The following is a 26,865-nucleotide window of genomic DNA, read 5'->3' on the forward strand; positions in this document are numbered from 1 at the left end:
TCAGCGGATGGGCGGTCGCCATGGCGACCGGGAAGGAGCGGGAGGAGGAGCGGGCGCAGGCCGTGGGCGGCTGCCCCGTACTGGGAGTGATGGAACCGGGCGTAACCGCGGCTGAGGGCCGAGGCAGGACCCGGCAGCCTTAGAAACACAGAATAGAACCATAGAATCATTTCAGGCGGGTACTTTAAGACACCCTGGTGCAACCCCCCTCCACTCAACGGGGACACCGACAGCTCCATCGGTGCTCAGAACCCCCAGCCTGACCCTGGGTGTCTGCAGGGATGGGGCACCAGCACCCCTCTGGGCAGCCTGTGCCAGTGCCTCACTGCACTCCTAAAAACTTCCCCATATTCCCTCTTCTAGTTTGAAGCCATTTCCTCTTCTCCCATCACGACAGACCCCGCTCAAGAGCTCGTTCCCTTCTTTCTCACAGCCCCTTTAGACACTGACAGGCCACTCTCAGCTCTCCCTGGAGCCTTCTCTAACCTGCACAGCCCCAGCTCTCTCAGCCTGTCCTCATATGGTTGGTGCTCCATTCCTCAGATCATTTTTGTGCCCCCCCTCTCCGGTTTGCACCCCAGCAGGTTTAGGGGCTGGATGACACAGCTAACTGCCATGCACTGAGCACAGCACTGCCTTCTGCAGGACAGCAGCAGCTCAGTGAGAAAATCCATCTGCAGGAGTTCACCAACAATGCCTGCTGGCAAACCCTGCTTCACTCCAGCTTGTTAGCTTTGTCATGGCAAACATGGAAGAAAGATAAAGAAATATAGAGAAGAAAAATCCAAGGGTTACAGAAATCACTCCCAGGGTAGGAAGCCCCTCAGAGGGAGATATCAGAATCTCAGAGTGCAGACACAGCCTTCTACCTGCCTTTATGACTCTATGATCTGCTGCCAGAGGTGGATGCTGAGCACCTGAGCCACTTGTTCTGATTCAGCATCAGCTCCAGATTTCCAGAGCAGGCCTGCCTGGAAACCTCCAGAAAATGCCAGGAGGCTTCTGGCAGCAGATTTGTGGCCTCAACAGAGCCAACCCTGTGGTGAGGTATCCGGCTGTCAGTGCTCAGAGCACACAGACATACAGCCCAGCAGCTCTGCTCCTCCTCAGCACATGCTGCAGAAGCAGAGATGCAGTTCCTGGGTGAAATTCTTCCAGTTTGACCCACAAGAAATAGAACAGCTTGTGCACATCCTAACTGACCCAAGGTTTCAGAGAAGCTCATAGAGATGGACAGAACAGCAAGAAACAGGGTTTCCGGAGTTCCTGGCATGCTGTCAGGAGCCTCCTTCCTGGCACAACTGTTCTGCACACACAGAACAGCACTGCACATCATTCTCAATGTCTCAATGACAGCATCTTCTTTTTCCTGATTCAGTTCTCTTTCCCACAAGATTTTTCTATGTCAAAATTTAATCTTCTTTTCTTCTTGATGTTCTTTTCAATAACTGCTTCTTTATTTTTTCCACTTTTCAAACAAGGGGCAAAGCCAGCAGCTGGGGCTGCCAGTGCCCCTGTGCCTTCCCTCTGCAAACCCCCCGAATGCTGGAGCATTCATCAGGCATGCATAAGGCTTGCAGCCACAGAGCTTCTGAAGGCAAGATCTATACAGTCACCCAGCCCAGCTTCTCTTCTGATCAGGGTCCTCTGTTACATTATCTTACACAATCACTCTGAGATTTACTCAGAGGATAATTGTTATGTTAAAGATAAAACTTTATGGTAATGTGAAACGCTTACTCTGTGTACCACCACCACACATGCAAACAGGACAGCTCAGCATTTCAGCTCTTGTATCCCACGGTCACAGGTGGAGCTGTATTGTGGTTCTGCTGCTGACCTTTGAATTGCATTCAGTGTAGCGAGTAGAAACCAGCTCAAGCACCTCATTTCAACAGACTGATCTGTGAGCAGAGCTGGAAGAAAGCAGGGCCCGGAAGGGAACGGCCATTCCTCCAGACTGCCCTCCAAGCTGGAGGAGAGCTGCACCACATGTTGTCGTCTCAAAATAGACCTGAGTGCAGCACTGCAGCCAGCACCCGGAGCCACATAATGACACCGTACACTGTGGGTAAAGAGAGCAGCAAAATAGGGACAGCATATTTAGCAATCTGTTTCCTTTCCTGCAAGAACTGTCTTTAAAACATTATGGGCAAATAACCTCTGCCCTTTTCAACAGAAGAGAGATTGCACAGAAGCACTTGCCCTAACTCCTAAGTATGCCCACTCAGAGCAGGATGCTCAGGGCCTTGCTGAGCTTTGAGTACAACCCGGTACCGACACCCCACTGCCTCTCCACAACCTTGTTCCAGTGCCTGACCACCCTCTTGGAAGAAATCCCTCTACACTGAGTCTGAATTTCCAGCACATCTCTACCTTCCTGCCTTGCTGCTGTGCACCCCTGAAGAGTGCGGCTCTATCTCCTCTCCTGCAAACTCCCTATTTTCAGAGTCTCTGCAAGGAGACAGGAGGAGTGCCTGGAGCTCAGGCAGGCAGCAGCCAAGCACCGTGGTGAGACCAGTCAGACCAGTGACACTGGGTTGACTGCTCTGGTGGCCAAAAATCCATTTGGAAGCAGTAGGTGAGGCAGGGACTTCACAGCCAGGCTGTCAGCTCCACTGAATTCATGCTCTGCCCCACATCACCCCCAGGCTGGAAATGCAGTGTTTTCACACCTATAAAGAAGCAGTTAATCACAGAAAATTTACCAAGGGAAGCTCAGCTTACCCATACACAGAGAAAGAAAAAGCAAACAAATGAAAAAAACAACAGTGGAGAGCAGAGTATGGAGACAGTGTGTCCCAGGTAGACCTGGAAGCAGCAGGGATATTATCCAGAGTCCAGCTCCCTTCTCCAACTACCAGGACCACTGGATAGCAGCACAAAAATAAAGACAACGTGGTTTGTGAAGGAAGAGGGAGCCCAACAGGCCAGTGCAGATGGCAGCAGCACACTTAACTTCTCTCCTACCGACTTTGGGCTCCACATCTGCCCACACAGCTCCTCTCCCAACATTACACAATGGTAATTTTCAGTTCCCTCTCATTAGGTGTCCTGGTTTGGTGTTCCCATGTCAGCTTTGAATCTCTTACTTGGGAAATCAGACAGAAGAATCCAAGTGGATGACAGAAAATGCTCTAGTAGCAGGATTTCCTTGCTCCCGGATCATACTGACTTCCCATCTGTCAATGATCAACTGAAATTATTAACTGACCCATAAAACTGAGCTAAGGGCACATACAGACTGGGAACAACAGGAGACGTGCACAGAGGTATCCTGCAGCACTTGGTCCAGAGCAGATGCTAGAAAACTGGGCCATAGATGTATCGTAGGTTTCCTGTGTGACCCTAGGCAGCAGACCTCACCCAGGCCTAAGTTTCTCTCATTGTACATAGGAGGTATCATACTTAACTGTTAAAAGGACTGACTCATTAATACCTCAGGCACTTGGAGATTCTCAGATATGGAGAAAAATGTGAAAAGAACACCATGAAAGGAACATCAAGCAGAAAGGACCTAATACACATGTGCACACCCAGCACCATACACAGTTACTCCCACCCACCGACTCCACACAGTTTACAACACATGACATATAGACAAGGTGTTCTTTTTACTGATAAGAGCAGAGAAAGATACCAGAAAAGTCTATCAGAATATTTCTGAACAGTGTTCCCAAAGGATCTCACAATGAACTTGCTTCCACTAGGAAGGATCATTTGTTTGCTCTTGAAAAGGGCACCCAAATACTGGGCAATATAGCTTTTAGGCCAGAAAAACCACAGATGGGACAGGCTGTGATTTGCAAAGCCACCTGATTTCAGCAGCTCTGTTTGTTGCAAGTTTATATGCTCCTCCTTCTCACCCTGATTCAGGGATCTTAGTCTTTCTTGCCCTTAACTGACCAGTGATGCAGAGGGACAAGAAAAAAACGGAGCCATTCTCTTCAGTGCCTTGTAGCCATCAGTGGCTTCCAAGAAGTCCTTCGCCCATGGATGGGAAGATCAAATGGAAATGAAAGCCATTTTCTCCCATATCCATCTACTTCCCACAAGAGCTTTGGTCTTTTTCACCAGGATAAATTTCAGCACCAAGTCTGACAATCCCAGCAGCAGCCCTGAGCCACACAGTGGCTCTACACATGATCACTCAGTCTGGATGTAAACAGGGACAGCCAGCATGGTGCAGGGGCCATCCGATGCAGCCTGCAGTTCTGCCAAGGACAAATTGGATGCAATACTGCTGGGCTGCCCAGGAACGACAAGGTCTGAGTCAGCAGCTCCTGACCCACCAACCACAATGGACAGAACAGCATCCGACTCCTGGAATGGCTCTTTGTTAGGGACATCTTCCTGGGGGCTTTCCCCAGCAGCACTGTCCTTCAGCTCTCCCAGAGCCAGCTGGTTGGGAAGGGAAAGGCCCGCTTTGCGTCCCCGCACCACCCGTTTCTTCTGGGGCTTCCTGAGCTGCAGGTCTTTGTCCTTGGGTGAGCCCAGCCGGCACTTGTGGTCCTTCATGTACTTGTGGCGAGTGAAGCCTTTGCTGCAGGTGGGGCAGCGGTATTTGTAGTTGCCGGTGTGCGAGCGCTGATGCTCCATCATGTGGGCTCGTCGGCTGAAGGACTTGTTACAGTACTGGCACTTGTGGATCTTCATCCCTGCGCATAGCATGGGAGGAGAGAGCTCTGTTAGAGAGTGCAGGAAAACCTACACTGCAAAGGGGAAGCGTGATAGCTTTACCTCCTCCTCCACGCAGTCTCAAACAGCCACCTTCTCACTCAACAAGCCCCATTCTTTTCAGCTTGCTTATTAAAACAACCAAAGGAGATGTCTAAGAGACATCATTCCATGCAAATTTGCTATCAGAGAAGGATGAACTGTTACACCTCAAACACCACTGTTTGAAATGTTTACAATAATGGTTCTTGCCTCAAGTTAGAGGTTTAAAATATCACTAGGAAAAAAAAAATGTGTCAGGTGATTGTGATGAAAATGCAGAACAGTCTTAAACTCAGATTTTTTTTCTCCTAAATGTAATCTTAAAACGTCATAGACTGCACTGTCAGCACAGTCTCATCTCATCACAATTTGCAGGGCTTTGGATGTGAATGGCACAAGAAAACACTTTCAGTTTTACCTTGACAGAAAACAAAGCAAAAAAAAAACCCAAAACAAGAACAACAAAAAAGGTTTCCTAGGGCACAGTAGTAAATGAATCGACTTTATTAGGAGCTGGAGCATCATTTTTGCACTTACCTGAATGGGACAGTATATGAGCTTTCAGCTTGTCAGGCCTGTTGAACTCTTTATTGCAGCCTGTGTGGCTTCTGTAAGAACAACAAATGCTGGTGAACAGCATGAAGCAGCTGAGGATTGATGCATAAACTGGAGAGAGATCCATAGCCCTTCTTATCAGAAACTGGATGGCTCCCTGAGTATGGTTACAGTTGGAACCCCACTATTTCAGCCTTTCTGGAAGGGGCAAAAAATAAACAGGCTGATATCAGGACACGTGGCTTTTGCTGGGCCACACACTGCCTTTGCATTCTGCTAACAACAGCAGGTTCAAGGTTCCAATGGGAGTCAGAAATATTCTGGAGGGAGACACAGGGTGATTGGAGCAGGGACAAGTCAATCTTGACCATCTCAGAAATGACAAAGATTTTGGGATGCACCTCCTAAATCTAGATTTCTTTGGTTTGTACATTAGTTCCTCTGCTTCTAAGTGCAGCTGGGGAGACCCCAACACTCAAGCAATTCTGTGCTTTGTGCTCAAATTATATTCTTTCTCTTCCCCAGTGCTCTGCGAGTGCAATCTCCCAAGCCTCCCATGTAGCCAGGCATTGTTTTAGAGGACCTGATGAACTGAGATGAAATTATATTGCCCTACAGAAAGTCAAACACAACCAACACTTCTGGGTTCCCAGCATTCTCTCCTCCTCAAGCAGCAGAGAACTGTCAAATGCCACATGTTCCCTAGGACATGTACAAGGGACATTCCTTCCTTTCCAAACCATGCCACAAGCCATCAAGACAAGCTGCAATGCTGGAGATGCTACGTACGAAAAAGGACATTTGTACTTCTTGAAAGGTTCGTGGATCAGCATGTGCCTCTTGAGTTTGTCTTTCCGATTGAAAGCTGCATCACACACCGAGCATTTAAAGGGCTTTTCACCTGGATTAAAAAAAAGAAAAAGAAATGAAGAGACAGGGAAAGCACAGTCACACAGGGCTGCTCTAGTCATTGCAGGATGACTGCAATCATCAGGATTGCCACTGGCTGCAGTGCTGCTCTACTTTATAAGCTCTCCAGGATTCCTTACCCTGCCCTGTGGGTAAATAGATGGATACTATCCTCACTGCTCCAGCTCTCCAGGGCAGCTCCCTTAGCTTCTGCAGCCCTAGGCAATGGGAAAGCTAATTCTGTGTTTCACTTCCAACTGGTACAGTACTGGGCACAAGACTGAATGAAAACCACACATTTCCTAAAAGCCAAGTTACCACAAATAACTCATACACTGCTCCTCTGAATATCAGGGAAATGCCCAGAGCATCACATGGCCTCAGCAAGGACCATGATGTGGAGTCATAGAACACTGCAGTGCCAGCAAAGCCCCATACCTGAATGGATGTGGGCATGCAGCTTGAGGTAGTGCTCCCGGCGAAAGAACTTTTTGCAGATCTGGCACTTGAACTTGCTGCCTCCGCCGTGGGTGGGGATGTGGCGACGCAGGTACCTCTCACAGGGGAACACCTGTCAGCACACAGAAACCAGGCTGAGTCAGGGGACATCACTGAGCTGAACGGGCAAAGGACTTGTAACCTGTATAAAAAGCACGAGCTCACAGTGACTGCTTTTTTGGAAAGGAAGCACTGAGAGGACCTTTAGTTTTGTATAGGGAAAATACACACAGAGCTGATAAAGCATATAACAAAACAAACCCTTATCCTTAAGAAACGTATGAGCTGAAACATTACTGCTAAATTTTCTCACACCAAACTGCTGAGGACCAGCACCCTAGACAGATGCTCAGCTTCCTGCCAGAGCCAGCAGCAGGACCATGACACCTTCCCCTGTCCAACACTTCCTACCTTCCCACTACTGTTGATTTTAGTTTGTGCTCCCTGTTATCTATTATCAAGAGCTCCCACTCATGGTCTTTATGAAGTCAGTATGAATGCTTCCCTTCATGTAATGAGAACATTGGAAACATTCAAGCTGAGTTCCTAATGAGGATTCTACAAGAACACATCCAGGGGGAGCAAATGAGAGCCTAGACTTTTGTTACCCAGTACTCAGTATCCAGAGCTCCAGAAAACAGCAATATTAGCAAAAATACAAATAGAAGTTAAAAACAATGCGGCAGATAATGGGTTTTCAAAGATGCATATGGCATGCAAAGTCCCATTCAGGCTCAGAAGGGTATCTGTCACTTGGGGTGAGGGTGGAGAGAAGGCAGGTAAAGAAAAACAGGTTACTAACCATGCCAAGAGCACGTATTCCCTTCCTGAACTACCTCAGTACAGAATGGTCACTCCTTTGAGATTGTCCCTGCCCCCACTGCAGGATTTTCATTTCCTCTGCTTTAAACAGAGGAACATTTCAGTCTGGATTTCAAAAATTAATTTATTAAAATTCAAACACCACAAAAATTTGCCCATCAAGCCCCTTTCAGGGCCATGCTGAAATGAGCACTTCCAGCCAAAACCTACCCGTGCATCATGCCGGTCCCAGTCACATCATTCTGAAAGGTTTCTCTTTGCCAGGACACAGAGCACTCATCCAAAAGGTGGGACCAAGGGGGAACCCAGAGAGTTCTGTTGCAACAAGAGATGAGGACAGCAACGTAGGTGTCAGAGCTCCCTCGGGACCCACGGGTTTCTATTCACAACTCTTCCAGCCATGGGCAGATAAGCATGGTGGCTCAAAGGCACCACCACTACTCTGAGACTTCCCAAAACCTCATCACTGACACACTTACTTTTAAGAAACAAAGACTGCAGCCTAAAGCATGCAGTTCTGCATTGTCATGGGAATAAGGGGACTCCCCTTACAAGTTCTGTTCATTAGGTCAGCAAACGAGGACTAGGGAGAAAAGCCAACACTGTGGGGAGGAATGCACTCTGCACGAGGTCAGGGATGTAACCACCTCTGCCTCTCTGAAAAGCACCTCATGAGCCTGCCAGTCCGTACTGAGGTAGAAGGCAGATAAAAGGGAGACAAGGGGTCTTGTGCCATCAGAGCCAGGACTGGCTCATACAGCAGTCACCCACTCACCTTCTGGCAGTGAGGGCAGGGGAAGTTGTGCGTTGCTGTCTGCAGATGGTGCTCCAGGGCTTCAGGAGTGGAGTACTTGTTTACACACTTCACACATCTGAATGCAGAAAGGACAGAGCTTATGAACAGGGCTACATCCACATGTAGACCCCACACAGGGCAGCCCAGCCCTTCACCAGCCACCTTCCGCATTGATTTTTGGCAGGGTCAGTTTGGTACAGACATTAACACCATCACCTGGGTGCTCTGAAACCTCAGCAACCCACATGGCCAGATCACACACACAAACTTAACACCCTTCACCAGGAGAAGATGCTGGAAAACTGGGTGAAGAAACCTTTCAATTACTACTGCTCTTCTACACAAACTCCCATGGGAGCACCCAAAGACCAAAGCACATACTCCACATCATCTCTTCATGGAGACAACTAAGATCTCACCTAACATAAAACATCTCCTCCCATCTTCATGCAAGTGAAGGAGCTGAGCATGGAGTCACAGCACAGCAGTATTTCCTGTGGCTGGAGCAGCCACAAGGTGACATGCTTTACTGTGGGCTCCCCAGCATCTAACAGAGCTTCAGCTCACACCAACTCCTCTCCTGCAACACCTGAGCTCACTCCACCTGACCCACCAATTCTCACAAACCCTGGCAGTATTTCTGAGACCTGTGCCAAAGCTGACTGGTAATGCGTGATGGGGACATGCATAATCAGTGAGGAACAAACACACTCACACCATGCATCTGCAGTGAAACTTCTGCTTACTTTAGCAGACTAAAGCCTCCACAAACACAAGCAGAGCTCTGACTTCAAAGATCTCTGCCAATAAGCTTTAGGATGAAGCTCCAGGCACAAGAATGGCTAGAAACTATGGTCTAAGTAGCAGCAGCTATTTATTCCATTAGGGTCCTAAGTGACTTTCAATATCCTCTGGGCTTCCTCCTCTTCCTGTATATCCCTACAGGCATTTCAACATCCCCAGAGAGCTGTGAATTCCCTCACCCTTTCCTCTCTACTTACAGAAAGGCTTCTCCAGGTTGTAGGCCCTTTCACAGCAGAAGAATAGAAGTAATAACTCATTCTACCCAGGCACAGCTTCTGCAGAGCACACTCCCTTTGCTGCAGGTAATTAACGAATCAAGCTGAAAGGGGCTTCCCAGGGTCACCTGCCCAGCCTGGAGCAGGCTCAGCTACGCTCACCTCACTCGTGACTGATGATAAGAGCTCTTGCAGTGGTGGGGTCTTCCTAAATAGCTAATGGCAGTCCTTCTGAAAGGGCCCTTGCATTCAAAATGCTTGGCTCAAATATCCTGGTGGAGAGGCCCCCATCTACCATCTGTGTGTCCAGGAGAATTATGGCTGTTGAGCAAGCAGCCTCCTCATCTTTATGTTCCCCCTGCTCTCAACCAGACACACACTGCACACACCCACTCCTACAAGCCTTGTGAGCACTGTATGCTACTGTACTTGTACACGGCCACGTCCTTCTTGGGGCTGTGCTGGGGCAGCAGGCTGTGCGAGTACTGGTGGACGCCCAGCTCATACAGGGAGGGGAAGTCCTTGCTGCAGAGGTGGCAGCGATAACTCAGCTCCTCCTGGTGGCTCTTGATGTGGTCGAGGAAAGATTCCAGCTTCTGGAAGGTCTGAGCGCAGCTTTTCACCACACACTTGTACACCTGGGTGAAGAAGTGAAAGAGAAAGTGGAGAGGCACGCCATGGAAACATTCAGGGCAAGTCCTCTGGTAACAGGCAGAGAAATCTCCCTTTTTGGAAATCACAGCAGCTGGGTACTTCGTAGAACACAACCACTGCCTTAAGAGGAACTAAGGTTTCCTGCACTAGGTTGCACCAGGATTCCCAGAGCACAGACCATGCCCACACACTGCCCATGAGGCCAAGAGCACTCAGTCAGGGCATAGCAAGGAAACCCTGCCCTGCAGGAGCACAACATGGTGATAAACCAAACAAAACAAAACACTTCCCTACTGGGAATAACAGTGCAGGGCAGCTCAGCATCAAAACGTAGCTGACAACTGTAGGTGAAGACAATGGCAGAACCTGCTGGGAATTAAACAGGAACGAAAATTACACTCCTGCAGCACAACAGCTACTGAACTGATATCCAAAGATCACCCAGCTCAAGGAAGGTCCCCACCACACACAGTTGGCCCCACATAACCCTTCCCTGACCCTCAGAGCCACTTCAGCTGCTGGCCAACAGCTGCAGTTCACAGGCAGATCCTGCTCTCTTTCCATCTCTATCCCTGGGGTAAGATCAGCTACAAAAGATGAACCCTTCTAGCCCTCAGCTCTCTCACTTCTTAAGGGCTGGGCTAAACCTATTCAACTTCCACATGATATTTGCTCTGCCCACACAAATTGCCAAGGCACTCCCCTAAGAAAACAAGCAAGAAAGTAAGATGGGAGAAGGAGATGTTTCTGTGAGCACGTGAAACCACCTGAGGGAGTGAGACCACAGTGCCCCAGCAGTGACCGTCCTACAATGCAAGAGCTGCCACCTACTTGGAAAACTTTGGATTTTGCCTTTTTTCTTTTTCTCTAGTCACTCAAACCTGCTTGACCTATTTTTCACCAGTGGCTCAGCAGGACAGGGGCAGCAGAGCTTTTCAAAGCCACCCAGATCACACAGCTGCAACCCAGACATGCAAAGAGCTAAGCTGAATGGCAAGAATTTACTAAGTAGGCAGTATGCTTTAGACCCTGTGAGCCTGTCTCAATCTCACCACAGACACAGGGCACCCTCTGTCCCTACCTGTTCATTCTTGTGCTGTGTCATGTGCGATTTGAGCTGGAAATAGGTGTTGAATTTGCTGGGACAAAACTGGCACTGGTAAGAGCTGTCGATCAAGACAACCTGTTTGGCTTCCAGTTTGCCAGCATCACTCTCCTCCATGGGGCTCATGTCTTGGAGAGGTTGTGCAGGGTTCCTAGAGGGTTGAGTCAAACCTGGAGAAAAAGGAGAGAGAAAGTCACAGGTTGCCACAAGATAGCTCTGAAAGCTGCTCTGCAAACTTAGTGCTGGTTTGGTTACCCAGGTTTGGTCTGATACCCAGGTTTGATACCCAGGTTTGGTCTGAATCCAGGCTCTTCCTTTCAAAGGCAGATTTTTAGATCAGAAACTCACTTTCTAATGGCATAGTTATAAGTTTGTCTACAGGTGACCTAAAGCTCTGACTACTCCATCTTCCCCTCCTTGACCCATTCTCTTTACCATTGTGCTTCCAGGAACATAACTGTGCTCTGTGAGTACGGCAGGCTGCCAAGGGGGAACCAGTGCCAAATTTATTCAAATGTCCAGCAGGAGACAGGTGGTCAGATCCAGCCAGTAGCAGCCCTGCTGTCTGCAGAGACCAGCTCCAGCTGAACCTTGTCCTAAGTATGACATTGCCACAGTACTGTTTCTTCATTTCTACCCATGACCAAGGTCATCAGCAGAAAGGGCAGACACCATCTACGAGCAAGGAGCTCTCCTTTGCATCAAGTATTTTCAGTTGGCCACAGGGACCAGACCAGTCCAGGCAATTTGCATATTGCCAGCAGGTGAGAGTACCAGGCTGTGCTAAATCACCAGCCTAGACCAGAGCTACCAAGTGTGGTTCAGGTACTATCCAAGGTGCACCTGTCAGGGAGTGAGAAAGGGAAAGATATCTCTCCCCGTTCCTATACACGTCCTGACACAGAGGCACTGTTTTCACCAGCACCTGAATCAGAGGCTGGGAGTACCAGTGGATGAAGCTGTCAGCAAGAGTGGAACAAACACAACTCAAGCATCCACTGCATTTCCCCATTGTATGCCATTAAGTCCCACAGCAGGACAGCAAGAGGAACGCTTAGCCCCCATCTTCCCCATTTCTCTGTGGAGGATCAGGAGATGCAGAAATGTGCAGAGCCCTCCCAACACTGCTCTGCCCCTAGCACACACCATCCCCAGGCAGCAAACCTGCGTTCTCCTCATCCTCTGCCTGGTTGGGGTTCAAGGCCATGACCTGCACAGTGATGGAGTTGCGGGAGATGGTGCATCCTAGTCCTGGAGGCCACACTTTATGGGTCTGCATGTGTTTCTTCACATTGGACTTCTGGGCGAAGGCTCGGCCGCACACAATGCACTGGAAGGGCTTCTCACCTGTGTGACTGAATGCAGAAGGCACTGTAGCTGTAGCTAGTGAAAAGAGGAGGCAGTTCCCAGGCCTGGGCTGCACTACACCATCTCTGCTTGGCAGATCAGCCTCCAGACCAGCCAAACAAGTGTTTTCAGACCCTAACAGTACAGGAATGGTAAAAGGCCTGAGGAAACTAGCCCAGCACACAAACTCTGAAAGTCTGGGAATAACAAGGGATCAAATGAAGTGAGAGAGGTAAAGAGCTCCTCAGCAACATCAGGTCATTCACTGTTAGAGTTTCTGCATGGACTTCTGAGACCCCACTGTTCTTCTCACAAGTAAAGATAAATAAAGATTCTCTGTCACTTACCCCCCCTGCATACATGTGGCTTCTACCTTGCAGTACCCTGATCTCCCCAAACCTGCTCTCCCCTGTCCACAGCAGAAATGCCCTTCTACTTTGCTCCTTTGCTACCAGAGGAAAAAGCTGGCTTTGGCACATGGAGTATGTAAGATAAAGAGCCCAGGATGGGAAGGCGAGCAAATCACCATTTGCTCCTCATCTGTCCTGAGCTGAGCATACCCTACTGGAGAAAATGCTGAAGATCTCAACTGCCTCCTGCTAAACCTCTGGCTTTCATAAAAGCTCCCTGTGTAGACATAAGCTTAGCTTATGGTTTGCTGATTCCAGCCTTCCTGCAAACATGCAAGCTGCAGCTTACTGAGGAGGCAGAAAAAGAGTTGAGGGAAGCAGTGGAGACAACACTGCTCCAGAAAACAGGCGGCTTTCAGGGTCTCATCAGTTAGGAAAGGTCTCCAGTCTCAGCCCATTAGCAGAAAGAAGATTGTATCTTTGGTGCAGCCTTCACTTCAGCCACTAAACTGCGCTCCTGTACAGAAGCCCTAGAGGGTGAGGGATGAAGCTCAAGGTCATTAGAGCATGGATTCTGGGAGATATGACAAACATGAGGTTTACTGGGCTATGCAGACTCCCTCAGCAGGGCTGTGCCCAGACCCACTCCAGCCACCCGACTTTGCCCAGGCTAACATCACCCTTACCTTCTGATGTGCTGTTGCAGGTCAAAGTTCTTGGTAAAGGCCTTGTCACAGTAAGTGCATTTCAGCTTTGGGGACTTGGGTTTCCCTGAAAGAGTAAGAGTGTGCACAAGAATGATGTGATTTGACACAACCTCATTGTCACCCTCCACTGCAGGGCCTTCAACCAAAGACATTTCAGAACCAGAACAAAGAACTGCCTGAACAGACTGGGTAGAGGTGAAGGAACAAGCACCTATTAAATGTAGCCTGAGCTAGCTCAATAAGTGCTGAGGAGAGCAGAAGTTGGGAGGCAGGGAATTCCCTTTGGGCATTAACCACTCTAGGGAACCTTCCAGCTACACTACAAATGGAAAACAGCAGAACCATGGGCTGCTCTAGGAAACTCTGGACTGAGAGCTGCTTGATCATTCACACCTCTGCAAATAACATTTTAACTCTGTGGGTCCAATCTTGGCCACGTGGCTTTCCTCCATCTCATGCCTGGGACCTCTCTGGTCGCTTGCTGAGCACACATCCACCACACCATTAGCAAGCAGGCTCAGCCAGCAGAGGATCTAGTGCTCCTCTGTCCTGTGGCTGGGTGTGCCACTGTCCTGTGTCATTCACAGCACTGAAATACACACAGGGTTGGCTCTGCTGCACCCTTGATATTACAGCCTTTGAAATCAAGCCTCTCTCATCTGGCCCACAGGAACTGCAGCTGGGCATTATTGCTTCAGGTTACACAGACCAAGCTCTAACACCTTATTTTGCAGGATCTCCCCATTTTTAAGAGCGATCCAATCAGCAATGAAGCTGCAGAGATTTAGCACAAGTTTGCCCATGCAGCAGCACAGCGACTGTCCTTTCATGTGTACACAGAGGGGACAGACAAGAAGCCCACGCTTTCACCTGCTCTTGATAGCCTTGTGCAGGGGGTGGTGCTCCTCCCAGGGAGCTGCAGCACAGTCAGTGCCACCCCACAGGACCCTGAGAGCCAGTGGCACAAGGTAAGCATGGTGGCCTGCAGGTTAGCACAGGGTATCTGCCATAAGGACACTTACCTTCCTGCAGCCCACTCTCACTTTTGGAACGTCTACTTTTGACAGCTGAGGTGGAATCAAAACCAACCACGTTGCCTCCTCCTGCACTGGTCAAAGGTGTGGGAACGCTGGCACTCTTGGGCTTGAACCCCTGCTTCCCAGGGCTGTACACAGGGGGAGAGGGGTACACAGGACTTTCCACACACTGGCTTGGTACCTGCAAGAGTTCCATTACCAGTGGAAAGAGGTTTGCTACACAGCACAATACTGTGCTAAGCACAGTTCCTACTATCCTCCATCTCCAGCAACACTTGCCACATCAGGTTATTAGGCTGGCTGAGTTTTCTACTTCCTGCCACACAATAAATTTCTGACAACAATGTCAATTCATTGTTGAATTGATTCACCAATTCAACAGTGTTTCTCTAAAACTAACACTATGCACACTCTGGCTGAACATCACAAAGCATGCAAGAAAAGAATATCAAAGAAAAACTGAAGGAGACCTCTAGTACCCTGCCTATGCCTAGTGCATGGAATAGTTCCTCATTCCTCCAGGGCAGGTGACCAGCACCATCACCACTGAGCCTGCAGGCTCACAGCACCCTGAAGGCTGTGACCTCCAAGCCCTGCCCCAGCAGGACTGCAGATGGGAAAGAAAACACAAGAAAACTTCAGGTGGCAAAACACAGCTGTTTACATCAGCACATCAAAAATGGATGTTTAGAGAAAAGGACAGAGACCAACAAAGAGTGATATGGCTTAAGGGCATTCCTATTTCCCACCCTGATAAATTAGCGTAGTATCCAAGTATCTGACATGCCCATCCATTTCTGAACACTGTCACTTGCAGATCAGCAGCCAGTTACAAAGGTAAGGCTGGCAAACCTCTATCACACCCAGTAAATTCCACTGCGAATGTCAGTGCAATCATGGAGGCTGTGCACAGTTGAACCACCATTAAACCCACTCCTGCCTGTGCCTCTCTTTAGAAGAAGCTGCCTTTGTCAAGCTCACTGAGATTCAGATTGACTTCTTCTCTCCACATAAGCCTGCAGTGCACAGTGCAGTGCACCCCTCAGACAACTCCTTCACCTCAGCCCTTCTTGCAACACCCACAGGAAGCCTGCATCTGCCCTGCAGCTTTCTTTATAGCTTGTTCATAGAATCACAGAATGGCTTGGGTTGGAAGTGACCTTAAAGATCATTTAGTTCCAATCCACTCTGTTGTGAATAAGTTTGCCAGCCACTAAATCAGGCACTAGATCAGGCTGCCCAGGGCCTCGCCAAGCCTGGCATTGAGCCCCTCCAGGGATGGGACATACGCAACTGTTTGGGCAGTCTGTGCCAGAGCCTCACCACCCTTTTGAGTTCTCAGAATCCCCTTCATCTTACTGACATCTTTCTGATCAGTACTTTTTCCCCAGAGGAAATAATCCCTCAGATAACCTAACATAACCTCCCAGTCTCTAATTCGGCATTTCTAGCCCAAGCAACACTGCTGTCTGGCTTGCAAGAAGAGACCCAGGAGTACAGAGAGCCTGGGGCCATCCTTACCTCCATGGCTGGGTATGGCTGCATCCCCAGCGCCTGGATCTCCACTGAGCTGTTTGCTGCCATGGCTGCAGGAGCACTGTACACTTCAACCACGCCGCTGCCGGTGTTGGGCTGCCCCGGAGCCCCCAGGCTTGGAGGGGGGGGTGGTGGAGGTTGTGGAGGAGGTGGTGGAGGGGGAGGTGGAGGCGGAGGGGGCTGTGAGAGGTAACCAGCCCCAGCATGCATACTTAAGCTGCTCTAAAAACAGAAGAAGGAAAGACAGACAAGATGTTGAGAACACAGCACTGCTCTAGCAGCAAAAAGCTGGAGGCGTTGCTTCTTGACACATGCTCCCATGTCCCAAACCAAAAGGGCACCTGCAATAGTGATGGTGCCTTAATACAAAGCAGCACTGCCCAAACATCAGGTGCACAGAGGGTTGATTTGGACTGGCAGTAGACACCGTCTCCTCCAGAACCCAAACATTCAGACCCCACTGCTTTTTTGCTTTGTTTTTAAACCCTATGGTTATAGAGGATATTTTCAGGGCAAGGGGAGCGTATCCAGCATGTGCAGCCTTAGGGAAAGCCCAGAACAACCATGCCAGGAAAAGAGGGATGCATGAGGCAAACTGATAAGGGCTCTGGAAACCAACCACTACACAGGAGTGCAGCAGAAAGCTGGGGATATCTCATTGCAAAGATCTGAGCATCCAGCAACAAGGACACCAGCAGAAAGCAGGCCCTGAGTTACCCTGTCATTTATCCAATGCCCCTTCCCAAGCCTGGCTGTCCCCTGAGGAAGATGCCCATCACTCTGCATCAAAGCAGATCTCTAGGCTCTGATCAACCACCTGCATTCTCCTGCCACACAGCCAACAGTCCCAGGAAGTGAAAGCCCTTCAGCCCACACATGTCCCTTACCTGTACTGGGGGCTGCACCGCTGGCATGGGTTGGTCCAAGGATGTAAAAGCAGACATGGCTGACATCAGCACCTCATCACTAACCAAGATGTTCCCCTGCACCAAGGTCTGAATCAAAGGCGACGGAGGAACGGTGATGTATGTAGAAATTTGCTAAAAGAAAATAAATAAACAAGGCATTGTTGACCAGCAACAAGACAATACAATAAACTCAGAAACATGATGACAAGGCTTACTGCTGAGCCTCTGAGCCTCTACTATATGCTGACCAGAGGATGTGAGAAGCCAAAGTAATTACCCACAGCTTCCTGTTGAGTTCGAGGCAGTTTCTAGCTGTAACAATAAAGCAGTGCCAGAAATGTTCTCCAGAAAATGGTATAAAAGATGACAGCGGCTCAAGGAAGAGGTCACTGGCTGCAGTTCAAATCAGTGGTTATTAGCCAGTTCTACAGGACAAACTAGTCACAGACAAGATCGTGTCTTTACTGAATATTTCCTGCCAGCCAGGGAAGTTGGAGGAAGACAGAGGCTGCTCTGGCTGCAGATGGTGAAGAGGAGGGGAGGGTGGATGTCCTTAATTTATGGATGAAAACAAACAGCATTTGCTGTTTGAGAGCTCCCATTTTGCTTCTGGGAAGCACCATCCACTGGCACTGAGTAAACTGAAAAAATAACAGTTGGTTTGAAGAACTTCAGAAACCACCATGGCTGCAAGCACAGCATGTGTCATGCACAAGGGACTCGCTCCTGGTAAGTCTGTTGGGAAGGAGAGCTACTGAGGCAAGGATATTCCCTTACTGCACAACACACCACATGATATGGGGTTAACTGCAGGAGATGAAAGAAGGAGCACAGGGGTGAGGCTGCCACAGACACCTGGCTTCCTCTTCTGACCATGAGCCAGTGAGAGACTCTCCCACTGAGCCTTGCATGGTGACTGCCCAAGCACACTGCAAATCAGGTGGTCCTGAGCAGAACCTCTTCCAGCCTGAAAAAGGCGTATCAGACACTCATTCTGAAGGACACCTTGCTGCGAGTACCAGGCAAATGTAATGGGAGGTCAAAAGCTAAGAAGAGACCACAGCTGAGAGAGGTGAATTATGAGGCATCGTTGGACCTAAAAGCATCACCTAGGGGTCTCTCCACTCCCACAACCACGGTGGCAGAGCCTGCTGGTTCACAGCATGGTACCTGTCGGCTCGTGCTCGGAGCCTGCTGCACCGACGTGATGGAAGGGGTGTACACACTGTTGGTGGACAGTGAGACTGTGGAGAGGGAAGGGGTGTTTCCCTGGCACTGCTCTCTCTTGTGGGTCATGAAGGCAGGCAAGGAGTTGAACTGCTTCTTGCACTTCCCACACAGGAACACATCTTCATCATCTGCAATTAGAGAAAACAGGTCACTGCTGCAGGCCTTGCCCAGTGCTACACTCCAGCTACAGCCAGTAAAGGCAAGAAAACAGACACTTAATGTATCCTGGCATCTCATGGATATCATCAGGAGATAACAGGTGCAACTGTCCTTCCCTAATCCTAACCTCTCCCTAAATCCAACTAATGTGAACGAGACCTGTCTCAGTTGTGCTTCCAAACACAAAACATGCTGTCTCCTTGAGATGAACTGAATCCCATCATCAGTCTTCTCATCCCAATGGCACGATTAATCAATCCAGCCTCACTCCTGTAACACCTTCTGTTTTTAGTCTACATAGCTTCTTCCAAAGCTTTATCCCAGATGAGACAGACTTTATTACGCAGGTTGCACAAAGGATGAGAAGTAAGGTGCATCAAATCACACAGTCAACTGCAACTTCTGCCTGAATCCCATCCCCAGGAGCACTGCTGGTCTTTGGTGCCTCTGCTTGATGTTAGAGGCAGAAGACGAGAACCCAGTCATCACTGGTCTATATGAAATTTGCAGCACTGGTAAATCACATAAGCACATGGCAGTTTTCACTTGAGCCAGTTGCACTCAAACCTCTGGAAAAAAAAAATATCCTGAAGCTCACAGAGTTGTATCTCCCATCTGTTTTGGGGATGCAGACCAGAACCTCTCCAGGGGCACAACTCAGATCCTGGCCACCACAAAAGGCTTTCTCTCTCTCTCTCCCAGGGCAATGCGGTAATTCACTGTCTAATTTGATCTTATTGGATGACCCACGCAAGGGGAAAAAGAGCTGAAGGAATAAACACTCTCACAGGGAAAGACTCACACATCATTCCTGGCTGCTGGGTCTGCTGCCAGCCAAATTGTCAGCAAGCAGCATGTGTGGAACCCAGCACCTAACTCAGTACCTAACTCACAGCACCCTTGGTTGAACGCTGTGGGTTTCTGCATGCACAGGAACCACCCATTCCCATGTCCATTCACACAGATGAGGTACCCAGTGATTGAATACATCCCCAGAGGAAAAGAAATGGCTCATTAAATAAAAAAATATGAATACAGGTAGTGGCAAGGAGCAGCTGTTCTCTTCCTCCCCACCTTTATCCAGAACACAGAGGCCACTCTTGCCACAAACCACCCAAAAGCTCTCTGCTCACTTCGGCACTCACCCTTCCTCCTGCTCTGCCCAGTCCTGCTGAAGGATTCCAACACTCACAGCAGCACCCAACATGGCCAGGCTGGCTGTTCTAACAGCCATGAGAGCACACTGGGGCAGACCTGCAGCCCGTGGCCCCCTCGCCTCACTTCTGCTCCCCAGAACTCACCCATGGGCTGGATGGGGGCAGCTGCATTGACATTTTGAGCAGATGGATCTGTTACACCTCCTTGACCATCCAGCAAGGACTGCACAGCCAGGACCGTCTGATTATCCATTCCTGGAAGAAGACACAAGCACAGGTGGTAAATCAAGCATGGCCTGAACACAGATGGAGCACCTGGGGGCCAGGAGCTCACTCAAAGTAAGTCATGGAGGGAAGTTCTCTGCTGCACAGCCACCCTCACCTTCTCACCATGCTCCACAGCATTAAGATTCACACTAAAGCAGCACTCCTATGTGTGTCTGTATACAGCTTTGGTACAAGCAGAGGAAAAGGAAGTAGTGCAAGGAAAGCTGAAAGAGGGCTTGGTTCCAGATGCCCACTGCAACAAGGAAGGATGCTTAGATAGCTACAAGGCAGACGCTTGGAAGTCATGGGCTGCCCAGTACAGAAGCCTGGGTGGCTCTCTCTGGGGACACAGCAGGATACTGCAAAGACAAGCCACCAAGCTTGCTGAAGACAAAATGCCTGGTGTGCAGCATCCTACTCTCAGCCCACACCTGAGCTTCTTTGAGATGTTTTCTTAAAACACCTCCCTGTTTTCAAGATCAGCCTTCCCGTGTCTGACCTGGCAAAAGCCTGCAAACTACAGGAGGATTTAGATACAGCAGGAAGTATTAAGCAGGAGCTCTGGGGAGCACTGGCTGAGACTCAGTGCTGGGACACACAGCAAGCAGGACCACAGCTCTCTCAGCTCTGCACCTCTCCATGAGTGCCTCTCCCTCACAGGCTGACAGTCACACACTCTTATTTCCATCTGCTGTGGGGCTCCAGGAGTGCATGCACACCCAGATTGTTGCAAGAACCAGCTCACTTGGCCTGGAACAAATATTTTTCATTACAACCAAAAGGCTCTAAAACGTTCCCACTAAATACAGGAAATGGGGACTGCTCACATACAGAGGGAACGTGGCCAGAGACACACAGCTGCTGCATCGAGCCCAGCACTCACATTTTCTCCAAGATCTTTGCCAAATTAAGCTCTTACCTAGTTGGACCTTGGCATTATGTGCTGCACTAAAGAGAAAATTCATCAGTCCAATCATTTTCCAACAGTGCAGGTGAGCAGAGTCCCCACTGAGAGGTCACACGTTTTAAAGACATTCTAAATACCCATTTCTCCCACAACTCCAGCGCGAAGCCAACAACAGTGAGACTCCACGAGCACCATTTCCATCAATCACCCTGCACCAAGGAGAGGTCACAACGCTGCACGTGCCCTTGGCAGACAGCACAGCACTGTTCTGCAGCTGCCAGGGGGCGGAGGGCAGTAGCAGCTACTGGAAAGCAGCAGATCTCGCTGCCTCACGCCCTGCCGCACCAATGGGAGCCCTGTCACATAAATCACAGCCAGGCACAGCAGAGCTGCAGGGCCAGTTTTGCAAGCCTTCACTCTGCAGAGTGCTGCATCCCATCCTCTGCAGGCACCACGCCGCTGGATCCTCTCACACTGGCTTTAAAACACACCTCCTGCTCTGCACAGCATCTCCTGGGCAACTGCAAAGGCAAACTGCAGGCACTGCTTGACAAATCTAAAGCAGAGAGGGGAACAGAGCAGCCTTTTTGCAGAGGGAGTAAGCTAGCAGGATACAAAAGAAAACTGGGGATCAAATGCTCAGTTTTAGCATATTTGGGGAATAAGCAAAAAGAGTGGAAATGAAGAATTATTCCCATTGCACCAAGAATGGTGCACTTGGCATGCCCAGCCCTGGGCTTTCTTTCTGGCTCACTGACAGATCTTCAGAGAGAAAAAGCTGCACGGTGGCCTCAATCCTGCTTGCAGGATCAGCAGCACACGCAGCCAGAGCAAAGCAGCCCAAGACAACAGAAATAACTGCTCTCCGTTCTTTTGTCAATTTGCACTGATGCACAGGGTGTCCCTGCATCTCACAAGTTAAACGCACAATGACAGACTTAATACAGAGGGAAACATGTAAGGTTTAGTAACCAATAAAGCCAGGCAGGCACAGCTGCTTGGTTATTGCTGCTGCAGCTCCATGAGACAGCCATGGAGCAGTTCTGCACTGGTAACAGCCTGCAGGATGCTCTTCAGCCATGAAACCTTAAAAATAAATAAATAAATAAATGAAAGCCATCTGTGCCTTCCCAGCAGCAGCACGCCTTCCCAAAACCTGAGAGAAACGCACAGATTTGGGGAAGCCAGGATAAAAATCCAAGATTGCTGATTTGGGCTTTCATTTCCCTCTCCTATCAAATCTCTCTCAGTTTAGACAGCAGAACAAATCTGCCCACCTCACCCAGGTTCTCCTATCACCTCAAGCCCCGAATTTCACATAGTAAACCCTTTGGTTTGCTCCTGTCAACACAGCTCCAAGGGCTGCAGTGGCAGCGCAGAGGATTCTCTGCCCCATGGCATTCATTGGGGACACGACTGCCTCGAGCACCACGCAGACACCGAGTCACAGTCAGCTTGTAATCAATCCAGTCAGCAAAACAAAGCAAATAGGTCCAGCTATCAAGAGCCGTCATTTATTGGGAAAAAAGAAAGAAAAACAAACACAATTCGCAAAGATGCTTTGGCCTCCCGAACTCTGCAACGAAACCCGCGCGGCATGGAGCTGATAGCAGAGAGGAAACGGTGCACCTGGTCACACACAAAGTGCTGGCAAACGCACCAAGAGCTGAGCAAACTGAGGGAAATATTTGTTCTCGCTCATCCTCCTGCTGCTGCGGCCGCAGGTGCTGTTTGCACAGCAGTGTTACGATGCTGACACAAGGCCTGTGTGACAACGGTGTCCCCTCGTGTCAAAGGGAAAGACGGAATCCTATTTGGGAAGAAGACGCCTGGTAAAACAGCTTTTCCGCAGCAGGCTGACCACAAGCACGGAGCCCCGTGTAGCCAGGGCTACAGAGCCCTGCACGGACCAATATACACACGTAGGGGCGGGCAGCTGTCGGGCAGCAGGCTGGAGGCAGGAGGGGAGAACGAACGGCAGCGGGGCCGGATCCCGCAGCCTTGGGGATGGGGGAGCATCCAGAGTGCTGGCAGCAGGGCGCTGACGGTGCCCCAGCCGGGCGATGCGGCGCCCCGGGGCTCGGCGTGTCTATCGTGCATCGGCGTCCCAGCGGGCAGAGGACAGCGAGGTGACGGCGAGGCCCCAAAGCACGGGGACACGGATGGGAGGGGACACGGTGTGCGGGGACAGGAGCGCCCGCCCGAAGCGGCGAGCCGGCAGGGCGGTGCGGAAGGCAGGGGGCGAAGGGAGGGCCGTGAAGGAAAGGGCGCGGGGAGGGGAGCGGCGGGCCGCCCCGAGGACCGACGGGCACCGCGATGCCGCCCGGAGGCGCGGAGGGGCCCGGCTGCGCTCCCGCCCCTGCAGCCGCCGCCGCACGGGGCCGCTCGCACCGCCCGTCCGCGGGGATGGGGGGGGAGGGAGGCGGCCTCGAGCCGCGGGACCCCGGGGCCGGGCCGGACGGGAGCGGCGCCGCCGTTACCTTCCAGCGCCTCGAAGATCGCCTGCGCCATCTTGGAGCCGGGGCGGCCGCGACCCGACAGCCGGAGCGGGCATGGAGGGAGGAGGGAGGGGAGGCGGAGGGAGGGGCGGCACCACCCGCCGCCAGGGGGCGGCCTCCGCACGCCGCGTGAGCTCGGGCCGGGAGCGGGGCGCGCGGCGGGGCAGGGCCGGGCGCCGAGCCGCTCTCCCCGGCAGGGCACGGCAGGGGGCGGCCGGGGGGCAAACGGCGCCGCTCGCGGAGCGCCCGGCGGAGCTTTAGCATGGCACCGCGGAAGGCGCCGACGGCATCCCGGCGGCCGGCGCCGCGCTGAGGGTCGGGAGCGCCTCGGGACCCCCCTCGGGGCCGGCCGTGCCGAGCGCGGTCTCGACCTCTCCCCGGGGGCAGCGGCGCCTCCGGTTGGCCGCCGGCACGAACGGGCGAGTGGGACGTCGCCGCCTATTGGCCGGGAGCGTTGACGGACAGCCCGGGCAGCCCGTGCGCGCAGCGGGCGCGGCCCCGCCTCCCGGAAGCGTGCGCGCTGAGCGCTGCGGAGTGCCGGGCGGCACCATGGCGGGCGGCGCCGCTCCGCCGGCTGCGCTGCTCCGCGCCATCAACGCGCTGCTCCTGCAGCGCCGCTACCGCGCTGCGCTCGCCGTCCTCAAGGGCTTCCGCAACGGGGCCGTGTGAGTGCTGGGCGGCGGGGAGCGCTGCGAGGTCCGGGCCCGCACGTGGGGGCTGGGGAGGAAAGGCTCCGGGGTCGTGCCGCGCCGTGCCGCCGGGGCCGAGCGGCTTCTTCGTGCCCGCTGCTGTGTGCCGGCATCGCTCGGCGCTGTGCTGCTGCCGGGCCGCCCGAAAAGCACGGCCGGCACGCTCCTGTAGCACTGCGGGCTGTTGGTAGGATGGATGGTAGGATGGTCGTTTGATGGCGCGGTGTTAAAAACATCTCGCTTCTCGCTTTTGCAGGTATGGAGCAAAGATTCGTGCTCCGCATGCCCTGGTGATGACTTTCCTGTTCAAGAGTGGAAGGTACCGCCCTGCTTCTAAGTTTCTGCACTGCTCCCTGGGATGCTTCCATCCAGGCGTTAGTTATGCCTTGCTCCCATAGAGCCCACGTTTAAAAAGCAGAAAATAAGTTGGACGCATTCAGTGCACGCTGTTGTGTTAAGCAGGGTAACCTGTGTGTGCACACAGATGGATGTGCTGCTGGGAGTCAGTCACAGAATGGCCAGGGTTGGAAGGGACCTCAAGGATCATGAAGCTCCAACCCCCTGCCACACGCAGGGCCACCAACCTCCACATTCAGTGCTAGACCAGGCTGCTCAGGGCCCCATCCAACCTGGCCCTGAACACCTCAGGGATGGACGGGGCATCCACAGCCTCTCTGGGCAGCTGTTCCAGCACCTCACTGCTCTCTGTAAAGAACTTAATCACTCATGCAGTGGTTGCTGAGGAGCAATGGACAGGTGAGAAATGAGCAGATGCAAACAGCAGCGGTCTGCTCTCCTCCGTGCTTTCATACAGGGGGCTGAGCTGCACCAGTGCCCATTGTGGCTCTTCCCAGTTAGCCAGAAATTTGAACTTAGATAAGAAAAGAAAAAAAAAGCTGGTTGGCTCTTTGTAGAATTGGACAAATGCAGAGTGTGAGGAGAGCTGGTGAGTGACCCAGAGTCAGTGATCCCTCCTCCCTCACAAAGCAGGAGATGTTTTTTGGGGGTATCAGAGCTGTTGATGTGGGTGGGCAGGCTGGAGGCATGTAAGATCCGGGCTGGTCACTGGCAATGCTGCCTTTTTGCTCTCCTAATTTTCTGTTTCTTTTGTTCAGTTTAAGAGAGAAATTGAAAGCGATTGCTCAGGCCACGTACACTCATTCCCGGAACTTGGCGTATTTTGTGTTCACCTACAAGGGGCTGATGGCGTTGCAGTCCCGACTACAGGGGAAAAAAATTCCATTTCATTCTTTCTTTGCAGCCTGCATTGGGGGTTGGTTAGTGTTCGGTGAGAACAATCCCATCAACAGCCAGGTAAATGTCTTTGCTGAATGTTTGGTTGACAGAAAGACTAACAGATGGGTGGGTTGTGTGCCAGGAAGTGGTTGGTATAGCCTGGCCCATTTCTCCCTGTGCAGCATTACTTTTATAGTACAGCTCGTTGTACAAAGTTCTGTTTTTGACTGTTCTGTGCTCAGACACTGGAGGTGGTTGTGTGCCCCCATGGTGATGTTTGTAGTTTGAGAGCTAAACATCCTGGTGAACCTCCAGAGCTGCACTTGTATCTAGGAGGACAGGTTGGCAACCCAAAGCTGTGGGGTTACCCCACCCATCCTCTGCCCTGTGGTAACTGTGCTCAATCTGCCTGCTTGCAGAGCTAAACCCACAAGCTTGAGCTTTGTTGTGTGCAGAGAACGGTTGGTTGCAGAGCTGCACTTGACTAAATTGGGTAAACTGACAAAAGCTGCTCAGGGAAAGCTTGGTTTGAAGCTGCTTGTTACCAGCTTTCATTTGGGTCAATAAAACAAGTAGGCACAGGTGAATCACAAGTGTTCTACTTGCACAAGCCCCTGCTCTAAGACCATACCTTCAGTCGGGTTTTAGGTGGTGCCCAGAGTTCTGGGTTTGTATCTTGGCAGGCTAACAAGGCTGCTCTGTGGATATCAGCAGCAGCATCTGAGGTAGCTTTGATGAAAGTTGTGCAACTGATCTGCAACTGCAGAGATTTATTGCAACAGGTGTAATTTCTTGCTTACTAAACTAGAGCACTTACATGGCAGTAGGACTTGAAGAAGGTAGGCAAGGCACAGACATCTCCAGTTTGAGATGGCTTGATGTGTGAACCTACAGACTGTTTGCTGTTACACAGGATGAACTGTTTCTGCCTCTGTTGCACAGCTTATCACAGCTGCATCGCTCGCTCTGATCAGATTTACCAGCCAGGCTCTTTTCCTGACGTTCTCTGGGTTTTCTCTCCATGCAGATCATTATGTACCTGCTGTCTCGAATCCTGTTTGGCTTGTCTCGGCTGGCCGTGGAGAAGGGCTACATCCCACAGCCCAGGCAGGATCCCTTCCCACTTGTCGCTGCTCTGGTGTGGGGAACGGTTCTCTGGCTCTTTGAATACCACCGGCAGACCCTGCAGCCTTCTCTGCAGGCCTCCATGACCTACCTGTATGATGACAGCAATGTGTGGCACGACATTTCTGACTTCCTCATTTATAACAAAAAGCCTGAGAGCAAATAGTCGGCTCGTTGTACAACGGATGGTGCCTTCCAGCAGCTGAGGGGAAAGGTGGTTCTCTTGCTCTTGACTGATGAATGTGTTTAAATTAACACCTATCAAGGAGAGTTGCCTCTTGTGTCCTCATCAAAATATTCTTATTAATCTTCTGTTAGCTCTGTTTAGAGCTAGTAAATACCCCATGGAAACTTATTACAGTGCCTCAGGGAGAGTGAAATGCCTTGGGAACCTTCAGTAAAATCAGTCTTTTTTTAAAGAGACCTTATTTTTCTTTGGTTTTGTTTGCTTATTGCATTTCTTAAAAAGGAAAAAAAAAAAAAGCACTTTTAATAATGACAACTTGACAGTAAGTGGGGAATAGATCTAATCATGGAAGCAATGTTCTGGGCATTATCTGAATGTTTGCAAGGTGGAAGGGTTTTTCTGTGCTGCTGCACTCACTGTAGTGGTGAGATGGGATTTGGGGACCTGC

At 50.8% G+C, this 26,865-nt stretch overlaps 2 protein-coding genes across 5 annotated transcripts; one reads left to right on the plus strand and one right to left on the minus strand.

Moving 5' to 3' along the window:
- Positions 1-1,562: 1,562 nt before the first annotated feature.
- On the minus strand, positions 1,563-23,338 carry ZNF341 (zinc finger protein 341). Of its 3 annotated transcripts, none has more exons than XM_090152359.1 (15): positions 22,343-22,561; positions 19,653-19,763; positions 18,133-18,320; positions 16,942-17,094; positions 16,040-16,276; positions 14,504-14,699; positions 13,461-13,545; positions 12,242-12,432; positions 11,054-11,247; positions 9,748-9,956; positions 8,279-8,375; positions 6,622-6,754; positions 6,064-6,175; positions 5,257-5,327; positions 1,563-4,658 (listed from the first exon to the last, which is right to left on the minus strand). In XM_090152359.1, exons 2-15 carry the CDS (start codon positions 19,759-19,761, stop codon positions 4,147-4,149), a joined length of 2,487 nt encoding a protein of 828 aa, XP_090008485.1. In that variant the 5' UTR covers positions 19,762-19,763; positions 22,343-22,561; the 3' UTR covers positions 1,563-4,146. The 3 variants fall into 3 exon arrangements, 2 of the variants coding, with proteins under 2 accessions (XP_090008485.1, XP_031458960.2); XM_031603100.2 differs by lacking the exon at positions 22,343-22,561 and adding an exon at positions 23,163-23,336 and having other exon boundaries at positions 1,565-4,658; XR_016472020.1 differs by lacking the exons at positions 1,563-4,658; positions 5,257-5,327; positions 6,064-6,175; positions 22,343-22,561 and adding exons at positions 7,714-7,818; positions 23,163-23,338 and having other exon boundaries at positions 6,621-6,754.
- On the plus strand, positions 22,690-26,651 carry PXMP4 (peroxisomal membrane protein 4). 2 transcript variants are annotated; one of them, XM_090152360.1, is made up of 4 exons: positions 22,690-22,811; positions 24,126-24,188; positions 24,985-25,183; positions 26,133-26,651. In XM_090152360.1, exons 1-4 carry the CDS (start codon positions 22,690-22,692, stop codon positions 26,394-26,396), a joined length of 648 nt encoding a protein of 215 aa, XP_090008486.1. In that variant the 3' UTR covers positions 26,397-26,651. The 2 variants fall into 2 exon arrangements, with proteins under 2 accessions (XP_090008486.1, XP_031458962.2); XM_031603102.2 differs by lacking the exon at positions 22,690-22,811 and adding an exon at positions 23,688-23,845.
- Positions 26,652-26,865: the final 214 nt, after the last annotated feature.

Source organism: Phasianus colchicus, chromosome 17 (assembly GCF_987193195.1).
Source record: "Phasianus colchicus chromosome 17, bPhaCol1.hap1.1, whole genome shotgun sequence".
Classification (NCBI taxonomy): Eukaryota; Metazoa; Chordata; class Aves; order Galliformes; family Phasianidae; genus Phasianus; species Phasianus colchicus.